Below are 24,604 nucleotides of genomic sequence, written 5' to 3'. Positions count from 1 at the left end.
CAGCAGTACTAGTGAGGTTGCTTTGTATCTTATAAGACTAAGTCCTCACTATTTTGTGATGTAGTTGTTCACTGAAGGCATAGGCTGAGAAACTGAATAGTAGACAGAGTCGGTGAGAGGGCAATAGAGGGAAAGAGAAAGAGTGATGCACAGTAATAGAGATGGGTAATGAGTCATAAGATTCTGTGAAGATGACAAGAGGGAGTGGAAATACATTCAGTTAAATGAGATAGGGTGTGTCTGGGTTAAGACCACTTTCAGGGGAGCAGCAGTCAATGTAATGATGATAAAAGCGTCAAAGAAAGGACTCAATATGTTTGTGGGTTAAAATTCAGAGAGTATGGCAAGAGAAGGATTGTTGATGCAGCAGATGTCTTTTCCAAGAGGCACTCTGAAATGTACATATGTGGTAGGTGTACAATATCAAAATGTAAGAATTCTATCAAATAAAAACTCTGACAGGGTAAACTTTACAGAGTGTACTCTGTTCTTTTTGAGGACACCAGCACTAGTGAGGTTGCCAAGTTGCTTGCAAGACAATGAGAAAGCTGCCTCAACTGAGAGGGGTGTAGAAGAGAGGGGGTGATTTTATGCCAGATGTAATTTAAAGGGACAGGTACAGGTATCTTCCAATAGGAGATACATGGCCAGCCCACATTATATAAGGATGGATCGGAGTAGCTAGAAAGAGAGATTGCAAAAAGCTGAGGATTCAAAACATTGTCTGTAGTCAAGGAAATGATAAAATGCCAGTTTAAATATTGAGAACTATAACTTCAATATTCCAAACTCTAAACCAGGTACATATATTTTAAATGCATTTTCAAAATTAAAAAAAAAATTCTTTGTCACAATTAGAATATGAATAGTACATTGTGTCATCAATAGATAGAAACATGGCTAATGATAACAAATATGCAAAATTAGATTCTGTTAGATTAAAATATTCAGTTGTTTCCATGAGATGTGGCGTTTATAAAATGTCTTTCATCAAAAAAAAAAAAAAAAAAAGGTACCGAATTACATAAACATAGAAAATCACTGCTCTAAACCAAGTTTGTTTATTTATTATTTTGGTAAAACGCATTCAGAAAAAATTCTTAGATCATCGTATATTTAAATGTACAAATCAGTTCAAAAATGATAGTGATCTTATCATTCATCATTATTACAGTTAGTGACTTCAATATTTAAATCAGAAAACACACAGATGGTTACATTTGTGAACGTGGAAGTTAATAGATATCACTCGAGAAATAACATTTATTTCTTGTGTTTACTATGCAAATGATCTGGCAATTTGCAACACGAATTTCAATAATTCAACTAACTTGACATGCACCATTTAGACGAAAGCCGAACCGAATTTCATCCTTAACAGGAAATAAGACAGGCCAAACGGCTGTGAACATCGTCTCCTAGGTGATGATTATATTCTTCGACACTAAATAATGAGGTTTAAATTTGAGGGAGGTTAATATACATAACAACTAGAAAATTGAATATACGGAAACCAAAAACTTAGTCATAGTGAAATTAGTAGCAAATAGATAAGGTTAGTCCAGATAAGATGCAGTTTGGTGTTTTACCAGAATGTTAAACTATAGAGGTCATATTTCTAGTGGGATAACTGAAACAAAAATTCTTAGCTAAGAACAAATGACTCTGCATTTATCAGCCTAGATAGAGGAAGCCTAAAAGTCTGGTGGTGTCGAGAACGCTAGGATGCTGTTTAAGCTTTGCATGAGGGTGCCACAAACAAGATACGGATCAACTAGTGATGAATATACATACTGTGCAAATTAGAACTTAGAGCTCTGTCCTCAACTCTCTCTCTCTCTCTCTTAACTATAGTCCTTGTCACAATAACACGAAAAGAAGTTTGGGACTGAATGACCGCGGTAACTTTTATTAGCTAGCTACTGACGCGATTCTGGTTGTTTAATTCTGTCGTACAACCGCAGAAAAAAGTTCTAAAATAGGAAGTATGGTCAAACGGACTAAAGGTCAATCAACAAAGCAAAGAGCCAAGTGCTAGTTAGTAGTAAACAGTACAAAATAACAGTTCCATCTGGAAAAGGGTCTTGGTTGATGTGTAAGGAAGTATAAAGGATAAGAGACAGACGAAAATATGATTGGGTGGTGGAGAATCAAACTGGAAACTAACAAGTGCCGAGATCGAATACATTCATTTGAATGGTAATGACTGTTATTTAAAAAGAAAACCTATTTTTTGTTACAGTTAAACACTTTCGATTCAATGCCAACGCAACACACACAAAAACGTTGAAAATGAACAAAATATGAATAATCAAATATTCGTAATTCATCGAAGAAAATTAGTAATTTTTAGCTAAATTGCTTGTTGTTGTCGACAACATGGTCAAGTGGATAAACGAAACTAACAGAAAGTATACGTGTTTTGGTTGCGGTGACGGATCTGTCGATCTTAATTGACATATCCGTAATAGTTTTACTCGGTGAATTTTTAAAAGTGAAAGGAAGAAAATTATATATATAAATATATATTCTAAAACAGACAATACGATCATCTTTATATAATCGCGGAAGAAGACTGAAATCATACCCAATGGATATAATGGTCAGTAAAGCTCGAAGTGGTAGAATTTGGAGAAGGAAGATAAGTTGAGAGTATTTTCTCACCTTCTGTTTGTTCAAAAGACATATTTTTCTTCTTAACTGTCGGCCACATGCGATAGTAGACACTTGTGTTTGGTGTACACATACACACACGCACACAGATATCTAACGACATCTACCATTGGTTAACTACAAACGCAACAACCAATCAACACTAATGTTTCTCTTCATACACTGCACAAGCGTCCTCATCTAGGTTCTAAGCCGAAGCTGACGTAAGTATTTGTTTTCTTGGCCAAACGTTTATATTATATTAAAAGCAGTGGTTTTAGTTTAAATGAATGGTGATTTCATTAATTATTTCCTTTATAAAGCATACATCAATGCAGTATAAACGATAATGTCTGTTGAAATTACCATCGTTGCCTCACTAACCTAGCACTGCTAAAATGGCGTCTCTCTCCCTCCGTCACTTTACTATTCTGTCTATAACATTGTCATCTTTTAGTAATCCTTTCCAAACTTCGTTTATTTAGCTTTTCATCTTATCACTACTTAATCTTAAAATTACAAGTCGTTGCTTCCAGAATCCTTCCATTGAGGCCAAAATGTAACTGTTTTCGTTATTGGTATCAGTAAAGCTACTTCCCCCCTATAACACGTTGCTGTATTGTTTCAATATTATATCGCCTATGTATAAATATATATCCACAACTTATCGATCTGTTAAAATATAGTTTATAAAAAAAAATGAACTGTGTTGAATGTAGCACGTCTTATTTACTTAATGCAGTATTTCGAAGCATTTAATCTTGTAAAATAATTAAAACGTTAAAGAGATACTACTACAAAAATATCTAGAAAAATTATTCTTATCACACTGTTTTCTGCATTTGAAATGAAATTCGATATTTCAAAGGTTTGCAGTGGTTTTCTTTTCATACAGAATAGCTATAACGAGCTGTATGTTACCAGAATATACCTTCGTGACACATCCCATCACCACAGTGACTATATGTGGTTATTTTTACGAAACATGTTAAACCAATTACAACAACAACGAAAGCAATTATAAAAAAGATTAGTCCGTACAAATTCATATCACCTACCCTCTGATGCGACTGTCCCCTTAATATTCGGAGGATGTCTTTGTATATCTGAATATTTGTTTCTCATCATGGCTATAGAGATAGAACTTGGTAGGTCGGTCGGATAGTTATAACGATTACTCAATATTATATATAACAACCAATAGAAGCGGTACTGACTTTATATAGCCAATAGAAAGCTGGCTAAAACTTCTCTTCAGCATCAAATAAAAAACAATAACAACAGTTAATACCAATGATACCTACAACTATTATAGCAATAGTACTAACAATAATATCAGTATTAGTTATAGGTTACCCATTATGCTAATATAGTACCTAAGCTAATTTCTGTATTATTGGGACCACGTCTTGAGCAACTAGACAACAGGCAGAAAACTAGCAGAATAAAAAGGCTCCAATAGCTGATGGTTCAGTAACAAAACACTGAAATAGTTCACCTGTTGATTTATAATTGTGTTCAGATCTTGTTAAAGTCTCGACTGTAGCAGTTCGTTCTTCCAGAGTAGAAAAAGCAACTAGTTTGTTCAAACACTAAACTATACACGTCACATTGAAGTCTGATGTAACCGCTATTGTTATGGAAATTGGTGGGAGTTTCAATATTATATAGTCAGTGCAAGCAATAGCTTCACAAAAAGTGCTAAGGATCTCTGGTAGATTGATTGGGAATTCTGTCTTCAGCTGTACAGAAGTTAATAGTCTGAGTACTCATCGTGTGCTCAGTGGCTCACTAGTAGATAATTTCTATGACCTAATTAGTATTTTGATTTTTGTAGCTGCGGTAAGAAACATGTATTTTATTTTTTCTACACAAAAGGCATGCTATGAAATATAAGTAAGATTTTGAAAATAATATACATGCCTGGAGAGAAATGAGTTACGTATGCTCTTTTGAATGGGCAGTTTGCTTGCTATTAGTAACATGAGCTTTTACTGAGCAGGTTCTGTCATCCAGTTTTGATTCTTAGTTAAAACTTATTTTTGCTACTCTATGTAAGAGAAAGTTATGAACATAATACAATCTTACTGTTCTAAAAAGTTGAAGTCTTGCATTTAGTTCAGAAAGTGGAGAACATGGAATTGCAGGGAATGATGGGAAATGAGCAAGTCGTGGAGAAATGATGAAGGTACCTGGCTAGAGGAACCGTGGAAGTGAATATGAAAAAAAGTATAAGAATAAAAATCCAGGAAAGCATAGTTTAAGATGGTGTGATTTGAAGGAGGTTCGGTCACTATTTCTTGCAAGTTGGGGGACCACATAAAAGTTCTCTCATTGGTTCAAAGGAGAACTGTCAGAAAGACTTAAGTATTTGGTAGATTTTTTTTTTTTTTTTTTTTTTTTTCTCATTTTGTCTGTCCAGTCATTAGGAAAGGACTGCCTAGTCGAATCAGCTTAAACATACAAGTCAATATTTGTGGGAAGTCAGTTCTAGAGAGGAGGATGGGTTAGGCATAGTGGTTAGTGTGGTGCCTGTTGGGAGAGGCAATTAAGCTTTAGCGGAAGTGGTATGCAACTAGTTTTTCAGGATGCATGGTTGTATTAATAGTAGATTAGGCTGATTGAAGAGATGCTGTACCTGTGGGTTAGAGGTTGTAGTAGGGTGATGATGAGTTCCTGCTAATCAGCTAGGTTTTTCTAATGCATTCTGGGATGTTTTCATGTATAGCAACATCACCATCTCAAATGTGGAACCAAAATTCCATTGTGGGTCTCACTAGTTTTGGGCTGAAGTATCTTGCTATAAACAGGAAGACTATTCTTTAGAGCACAATTTTTGATAAATTATGAGAGTGAGAAAACCAGAAAGGATCAGGAGTTATGAAGTCTTGTATGATACCTAGTGGGTGAGGAATGAAGAGTGGTATTATTTGCATAGGAATGAATTTTGTTGAAGATAAGTTGATCAATTATGTGCTAAATAGTATGAGTGATATAATCAAGCTTTAGGAGTACACTTGAGTTGATGAAGTGCAAGTCAAAGATAACCTTGTCTAAAAAAGCTGTATGAGTATCATCCAACAGGAAGCTTCTAATCCATGATTAAGAGTCTAGAGTCAAGTGGAGCCAGAAGTGTGAACTTCTGTAAATGACAATGAAAAGCAGGCTCCTGCAGACCTGGCTCTGTAGGATTTGCTAAGGAGAGAAGTTGTTTGCAACTGTTTCCATGGCTTCCTGAGTTGTTGGAAGTGAGAGCAACAGATTGATAGTTGACAGATTATAGAAGTTTACCTTCCTGGAGATGGAACACACTATAGCATGTTTCCAAAAACCAGAGTAGATTTCTATAGAAAAAGAAATTTTGAAGAGATGTGGCAAGGGTATATCACTGTTTGAGATTAATGGAGAGTATGTTGTCGGAGTCATTGCTCTTGTTGGTGTGGAGTAACCAAAAGCATTTTTATACTTGATATGTATATATAGGTAGTGATAAGCTTGGTAGAATAGATATAAGAAGTTCTTGTAGAGTTTTGCCAAGTATGAAAACATTGAAGCTTTCTCTGTGGAGGTACATACAGAACCATTATGGTTGGGGAGATATTTGGTAGAATTCCAAAAATTGAGAGAACTTTTGGCAAGGAACCAGAACAACTGGTTACAGCTTGGGAGGAAGTAGAGCTTGCAGTCTGTGTGATGCAGTGGGGTTAAAGACTCAAATGAGTGCCAATGAGGAAGAGTAGGTATATCAATTATATGGATAGTTGTTATAGTTCCTCTTATTGCAGTCCTGTTTATTTCCATTCATTTTTTTCTGTATGTAATTTATATAATTGATATTTTACACTAGATATGTATATGTGTATTTAGCAAATACATCTGTTGCTCCAAACAGGTTCTCCTTCCTTTAAAACTTTATAGCAGAGCCATCAGTAGTTCAGGTATATTATCTTAATGTAACAAATTGCTACTTTGCTACATGATGATATTGCAGGTAACATTTGCAAACATGTACACTTTGTGCTTGGTATATTGAAGTTAACATTTCAGCTGAGTAAAACAATTGATTCTCAGCTACTAACCCAGAAATACAACCGTAACTGTAGCAAAATTTTAAAAATACCTGAAGTTGGCAACAGCTTTAAAATCTAGACCTAGAAGGAAATGAACTTGACTAATAGAACAGATAAGTTTTTGTTGATATCCCAACATCACAAACCTAGAAAATAAGTGGATCTTACAGAGAAAGTAAATAGCAACAAATCTTCAACAAAAACACTGGTTGTGAATGTTGTAAACAGTATATGACAACCAAGTAGAGTGTTGAAAGCTTTGTCCAGACCACCAATATTATGAATGGTAAAGTATTTGAAAATAAAGCTCACTTTTATTTCATTGCTTTACTGTTAGTGTATGCTTGTGAGAGAAACTTTATTTTTTGGATATGGCTACTTTAATGTATTTTCTTACAAAGTTGCTAGCTCAAATGTAACTACTACTTCAACAAACCAGACTGTATTCTCTGTTTACCACATTTTCACTATGTACACCTGATTGTTATCAGACAACACATACCTACACTCACCAGCTGTAATGTACCACATAACTTTACTAGAGCTGCTAATATCCACTTGTCATTCTTCCCAAAGTCATTTTATCCCACATATTGTGTGTGTGTGTGTGTATATATATATATTATATATCTTTAACATCCATGCTTGCATGGGTCAGACAATTTGTTGAAGCAGATTTTCTTTAACCAGATGCCCTTCCTATCACCAACTCCACCATTATCTTTCCAAGTAAGATAATATTTCCCCATGACTAGACATGTTTTCACTAAAAAAATTAGAAACAAACCACTTGCAAGAAGGAAAGATTACAGGTTTATATAAAAATTCATACATGCATACATACAGTAAACTAGTGGTCACTAAGGAAATTAAGTATTAACAAATGGCTTTTGAGAGCTTTGCAAGCCGTGTACAAAGATGCAATAAAGTGAAGAGTCAACAACAATTTCAGTGAGGAATTTAGTGTGAGGGTTAGAATCCATCAGGGTTCTCAGCCCTCTCCTATCCATCACAAAGGAGTTTAACACTGGCTGCCCTGTACACTAATGACTAGTCCTCATAACTGAATCCATAGAGGAATTGGAGAAGAAATTCCAAGAATGGCAGTTAAACATAGAATTGAAAGGCCTTAAGGTAATCCTGGAACGATAAAGGTTTTAGTAAGTAAGAAAGAAGACAGGACTCTGGTACCTTCAGGGAAATGACCTTGCTTGGTATGCAGAAAAAGAGTTGGTGTAAACTCCATACACTGTACTCAGTGTAAGCTGTGGATGCACAAGAGATGTAGCAGAATCATTGGCAGACTTTCTGAAAATGTAGGCTTCACATGTGGTAGATGCACTAGTGCTCCAAAAATTAAATCTCTTAAATACCCAGGTGGATCATTTAAGCTTTGTTACTTGGAAGATATAATTAGCAAGGGAGGTGATTGTACTGAAAGCATAGTAACCAGATTAAGAATGGGCTGGAAAATGTTCCAAGTTCTTACCACTGTTAGTAACAGAGGGTTTTTCTTTCAGAGTGAAAGGCTGATTATACGATGCTTGCGTTAAAACTGCAATATTGCATGGTAGTGAGATATGGGCCTTGAATGCAGAGGACATTAGAATACCAGAAAGAAGTGAAGTTAGCATGCTCCATTAGATATACATTGTGAGTGTCATGGTATAAATGTGCAAAGAGAAAGGCTGGGCATAAGAGGAATCACGTGTAGTGTGCAAGAAAGATGACTGTACTGGTATAGACACATGATTTGTATGGATGAGGACAGTTGTATAAAAATGTGCTGATCACTAAATGTAGCTGGAGCCTGTAGACAAGGAAGATGTGGTAAAGGCTGACCTCAGGCCCTTGAGCTTCGCAGGAAATGACAAAGGACCACAATATTTGGCAGTATGAGGTTTTTATGAAAACTTGCCTGATATGATAAAGCTGACTTCTGGAAGTCAGCTTCTGCTGTTGTGGCCGATGACAGTAATGCCTGATTGGCACCTGTGCCAGTGGAATGTTAAAACCACCAAGCATGATCATTGCCAGGGCTCCTGTACCGGTGGCACGTAAAAAGAGCACCATTTGTGTGGTCGTTGCCAGATTGGCTCCTGTGCAAGTGGCATGTAAAAGCACCCACAACACTCTTGGTTGGCGTTAGGAAGGACATCCAGCTGTAGAAACTTTGCTAGATCAGATTGGAGACTGGTGCAGCCTTCTGGCTCGCCAGCCTTTAGTCAAACCGTCCAACCCATGCCAGCATGGAAAGTGGATGTTAAATGATGATGATGATATAAGTGTGTGTGTGTGTGCTTGAGTGTATCATCATTTAATGGTCCATTTTCCATGTTGGCATGCATGGGTTGGACTCTGTGTGTGTGTGTGTATGAGTACCCTGATCAATCAATCCCTGCCTTGTGTTGCCCTCCTCACCTCCACACCATCATGATACGGCTTTTCTCTCTTGCAACCTAGAACCATCTCACTTGTTAACCATTCTTTATCCATTACTATTGTTCTCCATACTCACATGTTACAGTGGCTCTCCTTCTCCCTGGACTACTAAATTATCTCGTGCATTATACCCATTTTATCTCTATTCTGCTCCTGCAGAACACATCATTATCTGTCTCTCTCCTCCCCCTTTCAGCGGTATCCTACAGAGATACTACCATACAGGTAGAATCTGTGTAGCCTTCCCAACTCGTGCACCTGCTTCCCTCAATCTTTACAGATGTTGCCTGCCTCTCTTTTCCATTTCCCCTGTCTCCTCTCCTCTTGCAAACCCCATTTTCCCCACCTACTACAGCTCCTGCTCCCTAAGATGCCACCTGGACCACTGTCTATCTCCTTGTAGATTCAGCTAATTCATTCTCACTCACTCTCCTAAATATGTGTAGTCATGTAGCTCCTCTCCAACAAAAACATGCTCTTTTCTAACTTCCTCCCTTCCACCTTAACCTCTTTCTAGTATACAGAGGCAACATCCTCCCTCACTGGGTTTATTGACTTGCAAGCTACATGAGGTGACCTTGATAGTACCAGTGGCACAAAAAAGCACCTAGTACACACTGTGAACTGGTTGACATTAAGAAGGGCATCCAGCCATAGGAAGCATGCGAAAGTAGACACTGGAGTACAATACTGTCGTTGATTCATTGGATCCTTGTCTAACTGTCCAGCAATGCTAACATGGAACACAGATATTAGATAATGGTGATGATTATATATAAATATACACACATACACTCACACCATAAGTGGAAGCCAAGTGATATTTCTAAAGATTTAGATAAGTTGACACTTCATTATTTTTAACTCCCATTCTGAACTCATCCTACTTAATTTAATCTCAAGTTTCTAATATATGCACACTTCATACTGACATGATGCTAGAAATCATTGTTTAGATTTTAGTTCTTACTTGAAAATATTTGGTATCTATCCATCACGTGCTCTTTCCCTTCATTTCTCTCTATTGCTCTAATATATATAATCATCATTTAACATCCATTTTCCATTGAGTCATGGGTTTGGACAGTTTGACAGGAACTGGCAAGGCCTGGATCCACACCAGGTTCCATAGTCTGTTTTGGCTTGGTTTTTACAGCTGAATGCCCTCAATACCTTTAATCTCTCAATTGACACAAAGCCACCCCCTTCCCAGCTGAGGGGTTTTTGTCTTGCAAGGTACTTGGTGCCACATAAAAAGCACCCAGTACATTCTCTGAAGTGGTTGGTGTTAGGGAACCAAGGACTGAACCTTGATGAACTCTTATCCACACACTATTTTTTTGCAATGAAATCATTTGTTGACATTTTACTTACTGCATCTTCGTACATAACTTGAACAGCTTTCACAAGCCAACATGTCTGCACCTAGTTCCCTTAGTGACCATCAAATTATTGAATGTGGTTCTTGTCAAAAACCTTCAGGTCAATGAGTGCCAAGAATAGTGGTTTACTCGTAGCCAAGTACTTCTGGAGTGCCTCACTAGGAAGATTGCATCCATAGTACCTCTTCTAGGCATAAAACCAAGCTGCATCTCATCTAAGTCTACTCTCTCATGGATTAATTGAGCTATAAATCTCTCTCTGAGCTTCATAACCTGATTCAGTAGTTTGATTCCTCTATAATTTCCTCTCTGTAATGTATCTTTGTTGTCTATGTAGTAGTTTAGTATGATACTACTACACCAGCCGTTGAATACACCTTCATATGTAACTTGGTTAGCTATCCAGTTTGTAATCATATATCCTCCTCCTCCAGATATTTTGAGCATCTCTACAACTATTTCTGATACATGTGCAGCTTTCCCTCTTTTCATACCCTTGATCAATTAATTATTGCTGTCAACTTGAATTACTGATCCTTGTGTATCTATTCTACAGATACCTAAATCTTTTTTCTTATATGCATTGATTAGAATTTCTCTACCACTATTACCAACTGCAGGGTCCTTTAAAGTGTGTATGTGTGTGGACCTATAATGTATAGTTTTTCACTAGATAATAAAGTCATTTAAATTCTTCATGCTTTCTTTCTCTTTGTCTCACTTCTCTGCAGTGCATGCTAAAAGTAAATTTGCTAGAGAGGACATTAGATGATGGATCCATCAGACAAACTTTGATAAAGTTCAAATTAACCTTAGTGGGGGTTTTTTCCCACAGCCAAATAATATACTTCGTTGAATGGGGGGGTGTCTTTATTTTTAGATAAATCATCATTTTCGTGGTTGATGCCAAAGGTGATTTTATTGAATAATTTTACTCTAGTAGTTTGAGATATTTTTATGTAAGTTTGATAAATATATCTGTTAAAACGAGATGTCAGTGTTAGTTTCATTTTGGCGTAATTTAGACAACAATGTATTCACACTGTATATCTGCAGACAAAGTAACATTTTCCCAGTTGGACAGTTTAACAGGATCTAAAGAAGAACAGAACAAAAGCATTTCATCATCATCGTTTAACATCCGCTTTCCATATTGGCATGGGTAAGGCAGTTTGATTGAGGACTAGCAAGTTTTCTACAGCTGGGTGCCCTTCCTAATGCCAACCACTCCGAAAGTGTAGTGGGTGCTTTTTATGTGCCACCAGCACGAAGGCTAGTCACACAGTATTGGCATCGACCACGTTCTATGGTGCTATTTACATGCCACCAGCATGGGAGCCAGTCAGGTGGCACTGGAAACGACCATGCTCAAATGGTGCTTTTTACCTGCCACCAGTATGGGAGCCAGTCAGGCGACACTGGCAATGACCACACTCAAATGGTACTTTTTGTGTGCCACCAGCACAGGTGCCAGTCAGGTGGTACTGGCATCAGTCATGACAGTAATTTCACTTGATTCAACAGGTCTTCTCAAGCAGTTTATTGCCCAATGATTGAAGGATACTCTTAAATGGACTGGTTATGCTACACTGGTATAGGCCACGGTCACAGTTTCACTTGGCTTGCTGGGTCTCAAGCACGACATATCTCCAAAGATCTTGGTTGCTTGTTATTGCCTCTGTGAGGCCCAACGTTTGAAGGTCATACTTCACCTCATCCCGAGACTTCCTAGGTCTACCTCTTCCACAGGTTCCCTCCACTGTTAGGGTGTTACACTTTTTCACAAAGCTGTCCTCATCCATACGCAACACATGATCATACCAGCACAGTCATCTCTCTTGCACACCACATCTGATACTTCTTATGTCCAACTTTTCTCTCAGGGTGCTTACACTCTGTCATGTGTGCATACTGACATTACACGTCCAGTGGGGCATACTGTCTTCATTCCTTACAAGCTTTTGCATGTCCTCAGCAGTCACAGTCCATGTTTCACTGCCTTGTAGCATGGCTGTTCGCACACATGCATCATACAGTCTACCTTTCACTCTACGCAAGAGGCCCTTTGTTACCAGCAGAGGTAGGAGCTCTCTGAACTTTGCCCAGGCTATTCTTGGCATAGTGGTTAAGAGCACGAGCTACTAACCCCAAGATTCCGAGTTCGATTCCAGGCAGTGACCTGAATAATAATAATAATAATAATAATATCGAAAAAATACCTTAGGAATGAGAATCCAGGTTCAAAATTTCCCCAAGACACCTGATGAACACTGGAGGGTATATCAGCTGAAACATGTTAACAACAAACAAGATGAGGACAAATATCCATCAAATGATATTCAGATAAATACTTATAGTACCTTAGTGTGTATGTTCACAAATAAATGAACATAGTATCTCTGTATTTGTTTTCACTTCCACTCTCCCTCACTCTCATTACAATCCTGTGTAATAAAGGATAGCATCAATTCTTCCCTATTTGAATCTTCTTTTTCCATCATCCTCAACTCGCCCTTAGCACTACCCACGTTTAGTTCTATCCCCTTATGCTGCCCATGCTGTTTCCTATTCAACCTCCTGTCAACTACTAATGTGTAGCTATTACTGTCTCTCTTCCATTACATCCTCCCATCCCATCCTATCAGTTTTCCCCTCCCATTAGGCTCATACTCATACTCTCAGTTTTTACTCTCTTGGTCATCATTCCCCTTCTGTTCACATTGTCACAAATAATAGTACCTCAGTGTTTGTATGTTCCCAAATAATTGTAGTAAATCGTGTTATGGCAAAGTTCCTGATATGTTCTCTCTAATTTTTATTGTGGCTATGTACAGAAATTTGCTGGTGTGTAAATTTTGTCTTTGCAAAGTATGTGCACATCGTTGCAAGTAACCATCTTCAATTAAAATAATTTGATTTCATCTTGCAAACCGTGTGTGCACACTTTTTTCCCTTTGTGCGCTAGTTTTAGGACTTGTGCATACACAAGAGTACAGCTTAATCCTTTGGGTACAATCCTGCTTGAGATCGGCCCTGGTTCTGTGATATTAACTTCTTGTTTAAAGTCATCTAAATTAAAACCTTCCTTCAAGATTTCATGTTAATTTTTTTTTCCAAGCACCAGCTTAATAATGACTAAGTTATTTTACTAAATTCATCATTTTCAAAATTAAAACAAAGGCAGTGTATTTCAACAGAAATATGATAACAAAAGGGTTAAAGGGAACATTGCTAGAATCAAATTAAAAAGTATCACTGACATGATACAAAAAGACAGTGAAGGGACACAACGGTTTTTTATAAATAAGCAGCTCTTCTCACAAAATGTTCCCCAATTAATAAATAGCCATGTTTGTACATTAACATGCCTCTTACATTCTTTATCAGCATTAATTAACAAAGCCTACATTATTTATCAAGTGCATTCAAATTATCAGTTAATGCCCATTTTCCTGGTTGAACAGGCTCTAAAGAGGCACAATGCTGTGTCAAGTCCCAGTGTCAGCTTTGTCGTGGCTTCTACAGCTAAATGCTCTTCCTAACACCAACCACTTTACAAAATGTGCTAGGTGCCTCTTTCTTTCTTTTTGTGACACCATGAGGTCACCAAGTAACTTGCCAGATTATGAAAAGCAAAAAGCCTCCTCAACTGAGTGAGTAAGAGGTGATTTTATGCCAGGTGCAAGGGTTAAAGTATAATAGAGTGATAAGCACAGGTGTCTGGCTTTGGAGACAATACATGACTACCTTGCATTATGTGAGGGTGAGTGAGAGTAGCTGGAATGGAGATAAAGTTGGTGTGTGAGAGCATACTGTCATGGTACAAGAATGTGAGTGTAAGGAAGAATATAGACAGTGAATCAAGAAGGAAGGCAATTGTGGACAATTTCATAAGAGTTTGAGAGGAGAGTGACAAATGGTTAGAGATGGGGCTACAAGTGGATGTAGTAAGTGATCATCAAAAGTTGAGGTGAGGTTGATGGTCACTATCAGTGGGGAGGTAAGAGAGAAAGAAGTGTTTCAGGAAGGAGGGGTGGATAGCAGCACTATCATAAATCTATAGATTGATCTGAAAGTGGAGAGATGTGGAGGGTAATGAACAGTGGCATAGAGGTCAGAGTTAAGAGAGTATATGGATGAGAGAGTGTTAAGAATGAAATCAGTTAGGAGAGATGTTTAAAAATGAAGTGTGGCAGACCTAAAACACAGCTGGAAGGAAGGGAGAGAAAACTGAATAGACAGAAAATATTTTACTTTAACTCTACAACAATTACATTTAGACATTAATGTAGCCCCTCAATGTGTTTGTTCAGGTACATGAAAGCACCCACTACACTCTTGGAGTGGTTTGCATTAGGAAGGGCATCCAGCTGTAGAAACCTGCCGGATCAGATTGGAGCCTGGTGCAGCCTCCTGGCTTGCCAGTCCTCAGTCAAACTGTCCAACCCATGCCAATATGGAAAGCGGATGTTAAACGATGATGATGAAATGCTTTTGTTCTGTTCTTCTTTAGATCTTGTTAAACTGTCCAACTGGGAAAATGTTACTTTGTCTGCAGATATACAGTGTGAATACATTGTTGTCTAAATTACGCAAAAATGAAACTAACAATGACATCTCATTTTAATAGATATATTTATCAAACTTACATAAAAATATATTGAAATATTAAAGAGTAAATTTATTCAATAAAATCACCTATGGCTTCAACCACGACCTCCAGGCGATTTTGGAATCTTCTGCAACTCTTCTTGACGGCCTCCTCGTTTAAGTTGGTGAATGCTGCCATAATCCTTGCCTTCAATTCATCTTTGGTGTTACAAGGAGTTTTGTTGGTCTCTCGCTCAACTACACCCACCACACATAATAAAGGGGGTTGCAGTTTGAGGGGTTAAGTGGCCAGATGTTAGGAGTGATGTGGTTGCAGAAATTGTCAGACAGCCATGACAGGGCTGCTTGTGTGGCATGGTGCAGAGTCCTGTTGCCAGACATAGGGTCTTCCAGCAGCCACCCTCTTCACCCATGGTAGCACTACCTCCTCCAGGCACTTGATGTAGGCTTCCATGTTGAGTCTGAGGCTGTGTGGGAAGATGAATGGAGGCATAACATCATCACTAGTGATCACTTCAAACACCATGATGTTGACTGGATGTTTGATTTTTATCACTCTCAGTACGTTTTGGAGACACAGCAAGCCAATGGTTGTGCTGTGTGTTCACCATCTGATCCTCGCAGAAATTTTTCTTGTCTGAGAAAAATCTAAGTATGTTTAGTTGGAGAGGATGTTTGAGTTTGTTCAAAAGCTTCATAGTGCAATCTTTCCTCTTGTCCTCGATGGCTTGGGATAAAAATTGGCCCTTTCTCATCTTGTATGAGGAATACCAAATGTCTTCATATGCTACCTGCCTGATAAGAAACTCAGACACTCCCTGGCAATGGACCTGATTGACTTGGAGGGATTGTTGTCAATCATGGCCTGGATTTCACTGACAAATTCAGGAGTTCTTTTCTTATCAGAGTGAGTTTTCCAAGCTGCCATACCTTCGTAATCACCATTAGGCTCATCCAACTTTTTCCAAATCCTCTGCACTGTCCTCTAATTGATATCCAAACACTCTGAAATGTTCATATTGGAGCTTCCTGCACGAATGCCAAGCAGTACAGCATGTTGTTCCCAAATTTCTGACAGGGTGACTTGTGTCATGGTGCTGTTTTTTTCACAGACGGTGCCTGACTGTGTAGTTGATTAAATCAAAAACAAACAATGCGCATGTGCGAAATTAAAAATTTGTATATTAGTATCTTAATGTATTTGTTTTGCATGTATAATGAGTAAACAATATGGGAACTTATAGTCTATGTCCCCCTCCTAAAAAAACACAACACTGTTCTATTTTAATATCCTACCCACTCAGCAAAAGAAGAAGCATTTAAGCATCCCCATGAAAAACACTGTTTTATTTAAGAAACTACACATTAGAAACAGTAATGTTTTTAATCATAGATCTGCCAAGTTGGGGCAGACCTGAAGCAAAACATCTTAACATGAATTCTGTTAGTTTAATTGTTGATAGATAATTTGAACCCATTACCATGAGAATACAAAATGGGATACTGTACAAATATTTAGAATAATCAACTTCTTTGCAAAGCTAGTCTTCAAAGTATTCTCATGAATAATTAAATGTTTTTCAAACTATTCAGTAGATTTTTTTTTAGTGATGACTTCAATATAGGCACATGTGTGGCTGTATGGTAAGAAGCTTGCCTTCCAACCACATGATTTGGGGTTCCATCCCACTGCATAGCACTTTGGCTAGTATCTTCTGTTATAGCCTCAGGCAACCAAAGCCTGTCATGTTTGTGTGTATTTGTCCCCCACCACTCTTTGACAACTGGTGTTGGTATATTTACATCCCTTTAACTTTGTGGTTTGGTAAATGAGACCAACAGAATAAATACCTGACTTTAAAAAAATAAGCACTGGGGTCAACTCATTCACCTAAAATTCTTCAAGGCAGTACCCCAGCATGGCCGCAGTTTAATGACTGAAACAAGTAAAAGATAAAGATAGTTGCCAATATTGAAAATTGAACTGAAATATCCACCAAAGGCACAAATAATTTGTACATATACAGGTGACATTGTGGATTAAGATTTTGATACATTTCATTTAAACGAATAGATTTTGAGTTCAAATCAAACCTAAAACACACTATGTATTCAAGAATGGATACCACAAAAGATGAGGTTAAATGTTTGGAAACTTTAATTATTGTAATATCTCATCTTAGTTTATATGGTTTTAGATTAGTTAAAAGATTCAGGCTGGTCCCTTCGGTTAGATTAGTTAAAAGATTCAGGCTGGTCCCTTCGGTTAACAGTTCTTCAAAAATATGTCCCCTATAGGTTCTAGTTGGAAATTAAACTCTGATATTTTAATGTTGTCTATTAGGTGCAACATCTTTATCATCCATATTAGATTGTCTGTTTCATCACTAACATGCGCCGTTGTTTAAAATTGTAGTATTTGATTTTAACAAGATATTTAAATAACCTGTAAATCATTGTTATTATTATGATTGTTTTTGATTTGTTGCAGGTGTTGCGTATGCAATGAGTAATCTCACTGATAATCGTGGCCCTTCTCATGATAAAGATAACAAAGGCCCAAATAATATAAAACGTAATTTCCCGATGGAAAATCGAGGCCGTCGACCAAACGATGGCAACAATTCAGACAGAGGTGTGATGAACTTTGGAAGGCCTGGATATCGAGGAACACGCATATATGTTGGGAATTTACCACCTAATTTGCATAGCTCTGTACTGAGAGAGAAATTTGGAAAATATGGAAAAATAACATGTGAGTTTTGTATCTTCAGTTTAAAATTTATTAAATTATTTTATATATTATATGAGTGTGCATGTTTGTGTTTGACAACTGGTGTTGGCTTGTTTATGTTCCCATCACTTAACATCACTGCAATTTCACATTGAATTGAAGAACAATATCAGAAGTATTACAAGACCAAAGGGGCCCTACAATTGAGAGGGAAAATAGGAGAGAGAGTGATGGTATTTGGCATGGTGTAGAGAGAAGTTAGTGTAATAAGAGAAACAGATGAGAGGGTGGTAGTGGAGAGAGTACCAGAGGTCACCTGGGAACAAACTGTTGACTAGATCTTGTAGAATACAAAAGTCCATTACTTGAAAAACAGAAGAATTGGAAATGTAGAAAAAGGGAAGACAAATAGTAGCATTAGGGGTGACTGAAAGAAAGAGGGACTGCATGATACAGATGATGGGGTATATTGAGTTGCAGGGAATCAACTGTTATGCCCCATATAGGATAACACTTGATTCCTACATATGCACAGAAGAGAGTGAGAAGAAGATGTAGGAAAGTGAGAATGTTGAGTGATGGTGAAGCTGCAAAAGAAGGGTCAGTGAGAGAAAGAGAATCAGAAGATTGGAAGATGAATGCAGCATGAGCCACCATCACAACCCATTCACTCTGCCATACTTACACAAGAATGGAGGTTTTCCCTAGCACTGGATGTCACCAATTGTTGCATTTCCTTGTCCTCTCTTTTGTGAGGTTCAGCATCTTGAGATCAGTTTTCACAACTGTGTTCCATGTCTTTCTAGATCTTCTTCTTTCACAGGCATCATCCATTTTGATTGCTTGGCTGTCATCTTCCTTTTGTATCGCATGCACATACACAGTTTTCTCTCTTACATACTATATCTGATTTCTCTTATACAAAGCTTTTTTCTCAAGTCATCTGTACTTCATTATTAATGCACACTAACATTACACATCCAGCAAAGTATGCTTTTTTCGCCTAATCTTTGAAAATCCTTTGATTTACAAATTCATGTAACATTGGACTTTACCTTCAGACTTCATACAATCTGCTCTTTAAACTGAGGGAGAGGCATTTTGTTGCCAGCAGAAGTACTAGCTCTCTGAGCTTTTTCCATTCTGTTCTCACTCTGGCGACTGTGTTTTCAGATTACCTATCTCCACTGTTAATTAGGTCACCTGGGGAACAAACTATTGATTAGATCTTGTAGAATACAAAAGTCCATTACTTGAAAAACAGTTCAGAGTTACCAACAGGAAGAGCATCCAGCCAAAAAAATCCTTCCAGTATAAGACATGTTAGCATAGAAAAACAAAGGGGTGAATGACTGATAGATATATACTGAGAGACGGGATGAGGAGACATTGTGAATAAATGAATATCACATAAACAAGGAATATTCTTTTGATAAAGTGGTAAAGGTAATGTTATTATAGACTCTTTTGTGTGTGTGTGTGATCACCGAGTCATGGATGGTGCCACTGACATTACTAACAATTTGTCTGGTAGCCTGCAGTCAAAACCAAGTGGAATGAAAACTCTTTTACTTGATAAACAGCTAAGGGTTAGTGACAGGAAGGACATCTAGCTTTAAATAACACCTCAATGATATGTATTTGTCTTACATATGCTAGCCTGGAAAAACTGACATAAAATGAACAGACCAATATATATGTGTGTGTATACATATATATATGCAGGGCTGTGGAGTCGGAGTCGGAAACAATTAAGGGGTAACTTGAGTCACAGTCAGTAAAACTATACTGGCTCCAACTCAAAATATCTTTATTCTTTAATATAAACCAGTTATAACATATAGGCCTACTAAAAGTACAAGCGTATGCATATGCTTTGAGATATGTAGACCGCAATCACTTAATTACATAAAGAGGAGTCAAAGTATTTTGCTTCAACTCCACAGCCCTGTATGTATATGTGTGTGTGTGTGTGTGAAAAGTATTGGTGTCAGGAAGACCCAAAAGGTATTGGATGAACGCTAAGTGCTATGGATAGACCATGGTTAAGCTCCAGGCTCAATAATGATACGAGTGAGAAGTCCAACATGGGTCATGTATCAGCATGCATATATATAAATTGACAGAATGAGATTAAAAAAACCAATGCAGTAAATAGATTTCATGACATTTATCAAGAAAAGGTCTTACATCTGTTTCTGGGATATTTTATATATCCCTTCATCAGAGATGGTGCGAGAAAATGAGTATTAATTATTGTAGAGAAGATATGAAATACAGAGGGAAGTAAGAGAATGAATATAGAAGTGAGATACATAAGGATATTGTGGAACTCCAAATAAAATATCCTTATTTATCTCACTTCTATATTCATTCTCTTACTTCCCGCTGTATTTCATATCTTCTCTCCAATAATTAATATTCAAACATTTTCCCGCACCATCTCTGATGAAAGGATATATAAAATATCCGAGAAACAGCTGATAGACCTTTTCTTAATAAATGTTATGAAATCTATTTACTGCCTTGGTTTTTTTATTTCATTCTGTCAATTTTTATACATATATATGTGTGTGTGTGTGTGTGTGTACATGTATGTGTATATACACACACACACATATATATATATATATATATATATATATATATATATTAGACAGAATGAGATAACAAATCCAGGGCTGTGAGGAGTTTTCAGGACATTTATAATGAAATAGTTTAACAGCTGTTTCCGGGATATTATGGATATCCCTTCATCAGAGAAGGTGTAAGAAAATATTTGAGTTCGAATTATTGTGGAAAAAGAGGAGATGGGGAATATAGAGGGAAATAAGAGAATTGAAGTAGAAATCAGGTATATAAAGATATTGTAGTTGCAGTTCCATTATTCAAGGAAAACGCTGTACAGAAGTGGTTAAAAAGTTTCCTGTACTTGGTGTGTAAGTTCCAATACCAGTTCATATTTATATGATTGGAGGTTGTATGTGTTGGTGTTATTATTGCTTCGGTATGTTTGATTGTTATGGAAGAAAGCTTTCCATCATATTCTTTGGATGAGATCCTTAGTTTTAGTAAGGTGGAGTAAGAGGAAAGACTTTTGTGAAGGAATAAGTATGTCCTTATGAGAAATGCCAAGGAATTGTTTATCCATTATGAAAGCGTTACCTGAAATAAGGACTTGTATTAGAGAGGAACCAAGGGGTATTAATGAGAGGTATTAATGTCTAGAAGACCCAAAGAGTGTCAGGTAATGCTAAGTAAGTGCTATGGATAGATCGTCGTTAAACTCTTGGTTCGATAATGATATGAGTGAGGAGTCTAAACGTGAGTCTTGTATTAGCATGCATATATATATTAGACAAGGCTGTGAGGAGTTTTCAGGACATTTATAATGAAATAGTCTTATAGCTGTTTCTGGGATATTATGGATATCTCTTCATCGGAGATGGTGTGAGAAAATATTTGAGTTTGAATGATTGTGGAAAAGATAGGGAATAAAGAGGGAAATAACAGAATATATGTGTGTGTGTGTGTGTGTGTGTAGGGCACATAAGAAGATGGAGAGGATAATCAATCAACAAACATCAGCCTGTAGGCATTCGTCTATATTTATTAATTGATTACACTCGTATGTATAAGTAATCAAAATAAACAAATGAATAAGAATAAATAAGTGAAAAAATGCTAATATGTGTATATATATTAGCATATATGTGTATCACGTTAAATGATGATGATATATGTAGATATATGTATATATATATATATATATATATATATATATATATATATATATATATATATGAAAGAAGGTTTGAAAATGCAATTTTAAAGATGTTTTATATTTATATATATATATATGTATGTATTTATGTACGAGAAGAAAATGAATGTAAATAACAAGGAGAAACTTGTCGTTTTCACTGGTATGTCTTTAATTTAATTAATTAACAAAGAAGAAGGTAGCATTTACGATCGTTTCAATTTACTAGTTTTAGTAAATATCTTCATAATGCGAAAAAATTGATTGATACATCGGTCAGAATGTGAAAAATAAATTGATACAGTGGTAATGGTAATTGTGTCAAAATTTGTTAGTCTTACATTATATTTTGTTCTTACGGTGATTATTTCGCTGAGGAGTGGATTTCATTGCAGTAGATTAGTCAGTTTATGGTTCTGTTGGGCAATTAGAGTGAGTGTATATTATTTTGGTGTGGAATCTCGAGTTTGACTAAGCACATTTTTTGCGCAGATTCAGCACAGGTAGCTGACCTAGTAGGCATCTATTTGCTATCATACATACATGAAGAATTCCCAGATCAAAGGCAGCTCATACAGGGACGACGTCCTCTTCATAATAAAGAAACCCTCAAATAGTAAACTAGAGCTTATCAAGAAAAAAACTACACAAATTCTTTAAAAGATTTGGGCTATTTCTATTGAAAAGGAACACACCTCTATTAACTGCTTAGATGCAAACTGCAACCTAGCCACAGGACTCCATGAACCCTATACAAAACCCAACACAAACCTCAAATACATAATTGCTTCTAGTAACCACCCAAACTTTATTAAGAGAGGCCTAGTACATAGCATTAGCAATAGAATATCACGCCTCTCTTCCAACATAAATATCTTTAATAGGCATAAGGAAATTTATAATTCTGCACTACGGAAAGCAGGATTTAAACAAAAAATTAAATACCTTGACCCTAATCACCATACAAATAGCCCAAATACCAGAAACCCACTCACTAATACCATTAACACCAACCACACACTATACATTACCACAAACTACACCAACAATAAGAACAGTATGGGTAACCCCAATAGGAACAATGCCAAGGCCCATTCATAAACCATCAATAACAACAAGAATAACCACAACACTAATACTGATAGTGATAATCAATAAGATTAACAATATTAACAAAACTAATAACACCAAGTATACAAATAAGCCCCAAAATAATATTATAAACCTACACATCGGTATGAATAAAACTAAAGTGACCCAACAAACTAATATGAACCCTGTTAATAACAAGAAAACCAGGCCATCTAGTCTACATAAACCCTACACAAACAACACAGACAAAAGTAACAGGAAAGTGAAACCTAACTATGGAAATAAGCAAGATAGCCATAACCATAACTTCACACAACTCACAAACAAGGAGGGAAGCCTCTATACTAAAAAAAAACAATACAAAAAATAAACAAAATAGTGATAATATCTGGCTCGTAATCCCCTACACCATGCACCTCAAATCAAACATAGTTCGCTCATTAATAAAAATCATAGATAAACACCTAAACGTTAATGATAAATATGCAGAATTATTTAGGAATAAAATTAGAGTAGGCCACAGTCTGATCAACAACTTAACTACAATAATAGCCTCAATAAATAATAAAAATCTAGACAAATTCTATGAAACTAGAAAGATTGTGAACAATAAAAATAAAAACCAACCAACTAATAGAACTAAGCCTGCCACTAACATAGCGCCTCCTGCTAACTTAGATATAGACCTGAATAGTAATAGCCCCACATACACACACACACAATATAACATGAACACAGATACATCTAATAATTCATGTGGCTGCAGGGATAGAACAAAGTGCCATTTTTTAAATAGATGCAAGACAAATCACATAGTTTACAAATGTGACGTGCACAAAAATAGCCAGATAAAATCATATATAGGCTCCACTAAGAACCAAATGATTCTTAGATATAACACACACCAATCAAGCTTCAGAAATAGAAGTAAGACTAACTCAGCAGGGCTCAGTACATATATTTGGGAACTTAAGGATAAAAAGGTTGATTATAGACTAACCTGGCGTATACTCGCCAAAACAACCTCATACAACACTGATTCAAACCAATTTAATACACACGTGCGCAAAAAATGTGCTTTGTCAAACTCAGGATTCCACACCAAAATAATATACACCCAACACTAATTACCCAACGGAACCATAAACTAACCAATCTGCTGCAATGAAATCCACTCCCCAGTGAAATAATCAACTTAAGGACAAAATATAATGTGAGACTAACAAATTTTGACTCTATTACCATTACCAGTGTATCAATTTATTTTTTGCATTCTGACCGATGTATCAATCTATTTTTCGAATTCTGAAAATATTTACTAGAACTAGTTAATTAATTAGAGTAAAGCCATGCCAGTGAAAATGACGAGTTTCTCCTTGTTATTTACATCCATTTTCTTCTCGTATATAACTTAAACTACGGTCTACCTACCGAACTACTTGCTATCATGCAACTTTACAAAGGACTCAGGTAATAACCAGGAGTGCCTTTGGATTTAATTATCCCTTAGAGGTTTTAAACTCCCCTAACTGATACCTACACAACATATGTATTTATGTATGTATATATACACATATATATGTATGTATGTATATATATATATGTGTGTGTGTGTATGTATATATATGTATGTATGTATATATACATATATATATATATCCGTGCTTGAGACCTATTGAGTCAAGTAAAGTCAAAATCACGGCTGATGCTAGTGCCGCCTGACTGGCTCCTGTACTGGTGGTACGCAATAAACACCATGCATGCATGGGTTGTTGCCAGTGCCGGCTAATTGGCTCCCCATGCTGGTATCACATAAAAAGCACCATCCGAACATGTTTGATGCCAGCCTCCCCATCCC

The 24,604-nt window shown here is 36.7% G+C and overlaps 2 protein-coding genes across 6 annotated transcripts in view; one reads left to right on the top strand and one right to left on the bottom strand.

Moving 5' to 3' along the window:
• The window catches only part of LOC106882230 (nuclear envelope phosphatase-regulatory subunit 1), a 49,980-nt gene extending 46,125 nt beyond the window's left edge, over positions 1 to 3,855 (bottom strand). Inside the window, exon 1 of one of the 4 annotated variants that reach the window (XM_014932860.3) lies at positions 3,711 to 3,855. In XM_014932860.3, the coding sequence (XP_014788346.1) occupies positions 3,711 to 3,780 (70 nt within the window). In that variant the 5' untranslated portion in view covers positions 3,781 to 3,855. Of the gene's footprint in view, positions 1 to 2,664; positions 2,822 to 3,710 lie in introns of those variants that run through there. The other 3 variants (XM_014932850.3, XM_014932842.3, XM_014932834.3) reach the window with 3 other exon arrangements.
• The window catches only part of LOC106882203 (nuclear receptor coactivator 5), an 80,904-nt gene continuing 59,145 nt past the window's right edge, over positions 2,846 to 24,604 (top strand). For both annotated transcript variants that reach the window (XM_014932809.3, XM_014932800.3), the window contains exons 1-2: positions 2,846 to 2,876; positions 17,649 to 17,912. In XM_014932809.3, coding sequence (XP_014788295.1) covers positions 17,663 to 17,912 — 250 coding nt within the window. In that variant the 5' untranslated portion in view covers positions 2,846 to 2,876; positions 17,649 to 17,662. The remainder of the gene's footprint in view (positions 2,877 to 17,648; positions 17,913 to 24,604) is intronic.

This window comes from Octopus bimaculoides, chromosome 1 (assembly GCF_046866305.1).
Source record: "Octopus bimaculoides isolate indiv1 chromosome 1, ASM4686630v1, whole genome shotgun sequence".
Taxonomy (NCBI): Eukaryota; Metazoa; Mollusca; class Cephalopoda; order Octopoda; family Octopodidae; genus Octopus; species Octopus bimaculoides.
The sequence above is the reverse complement of the archived record's forward strand: the minus strand, read 5'-3'. Positions and strand labels throughout refer to the sequence as shown.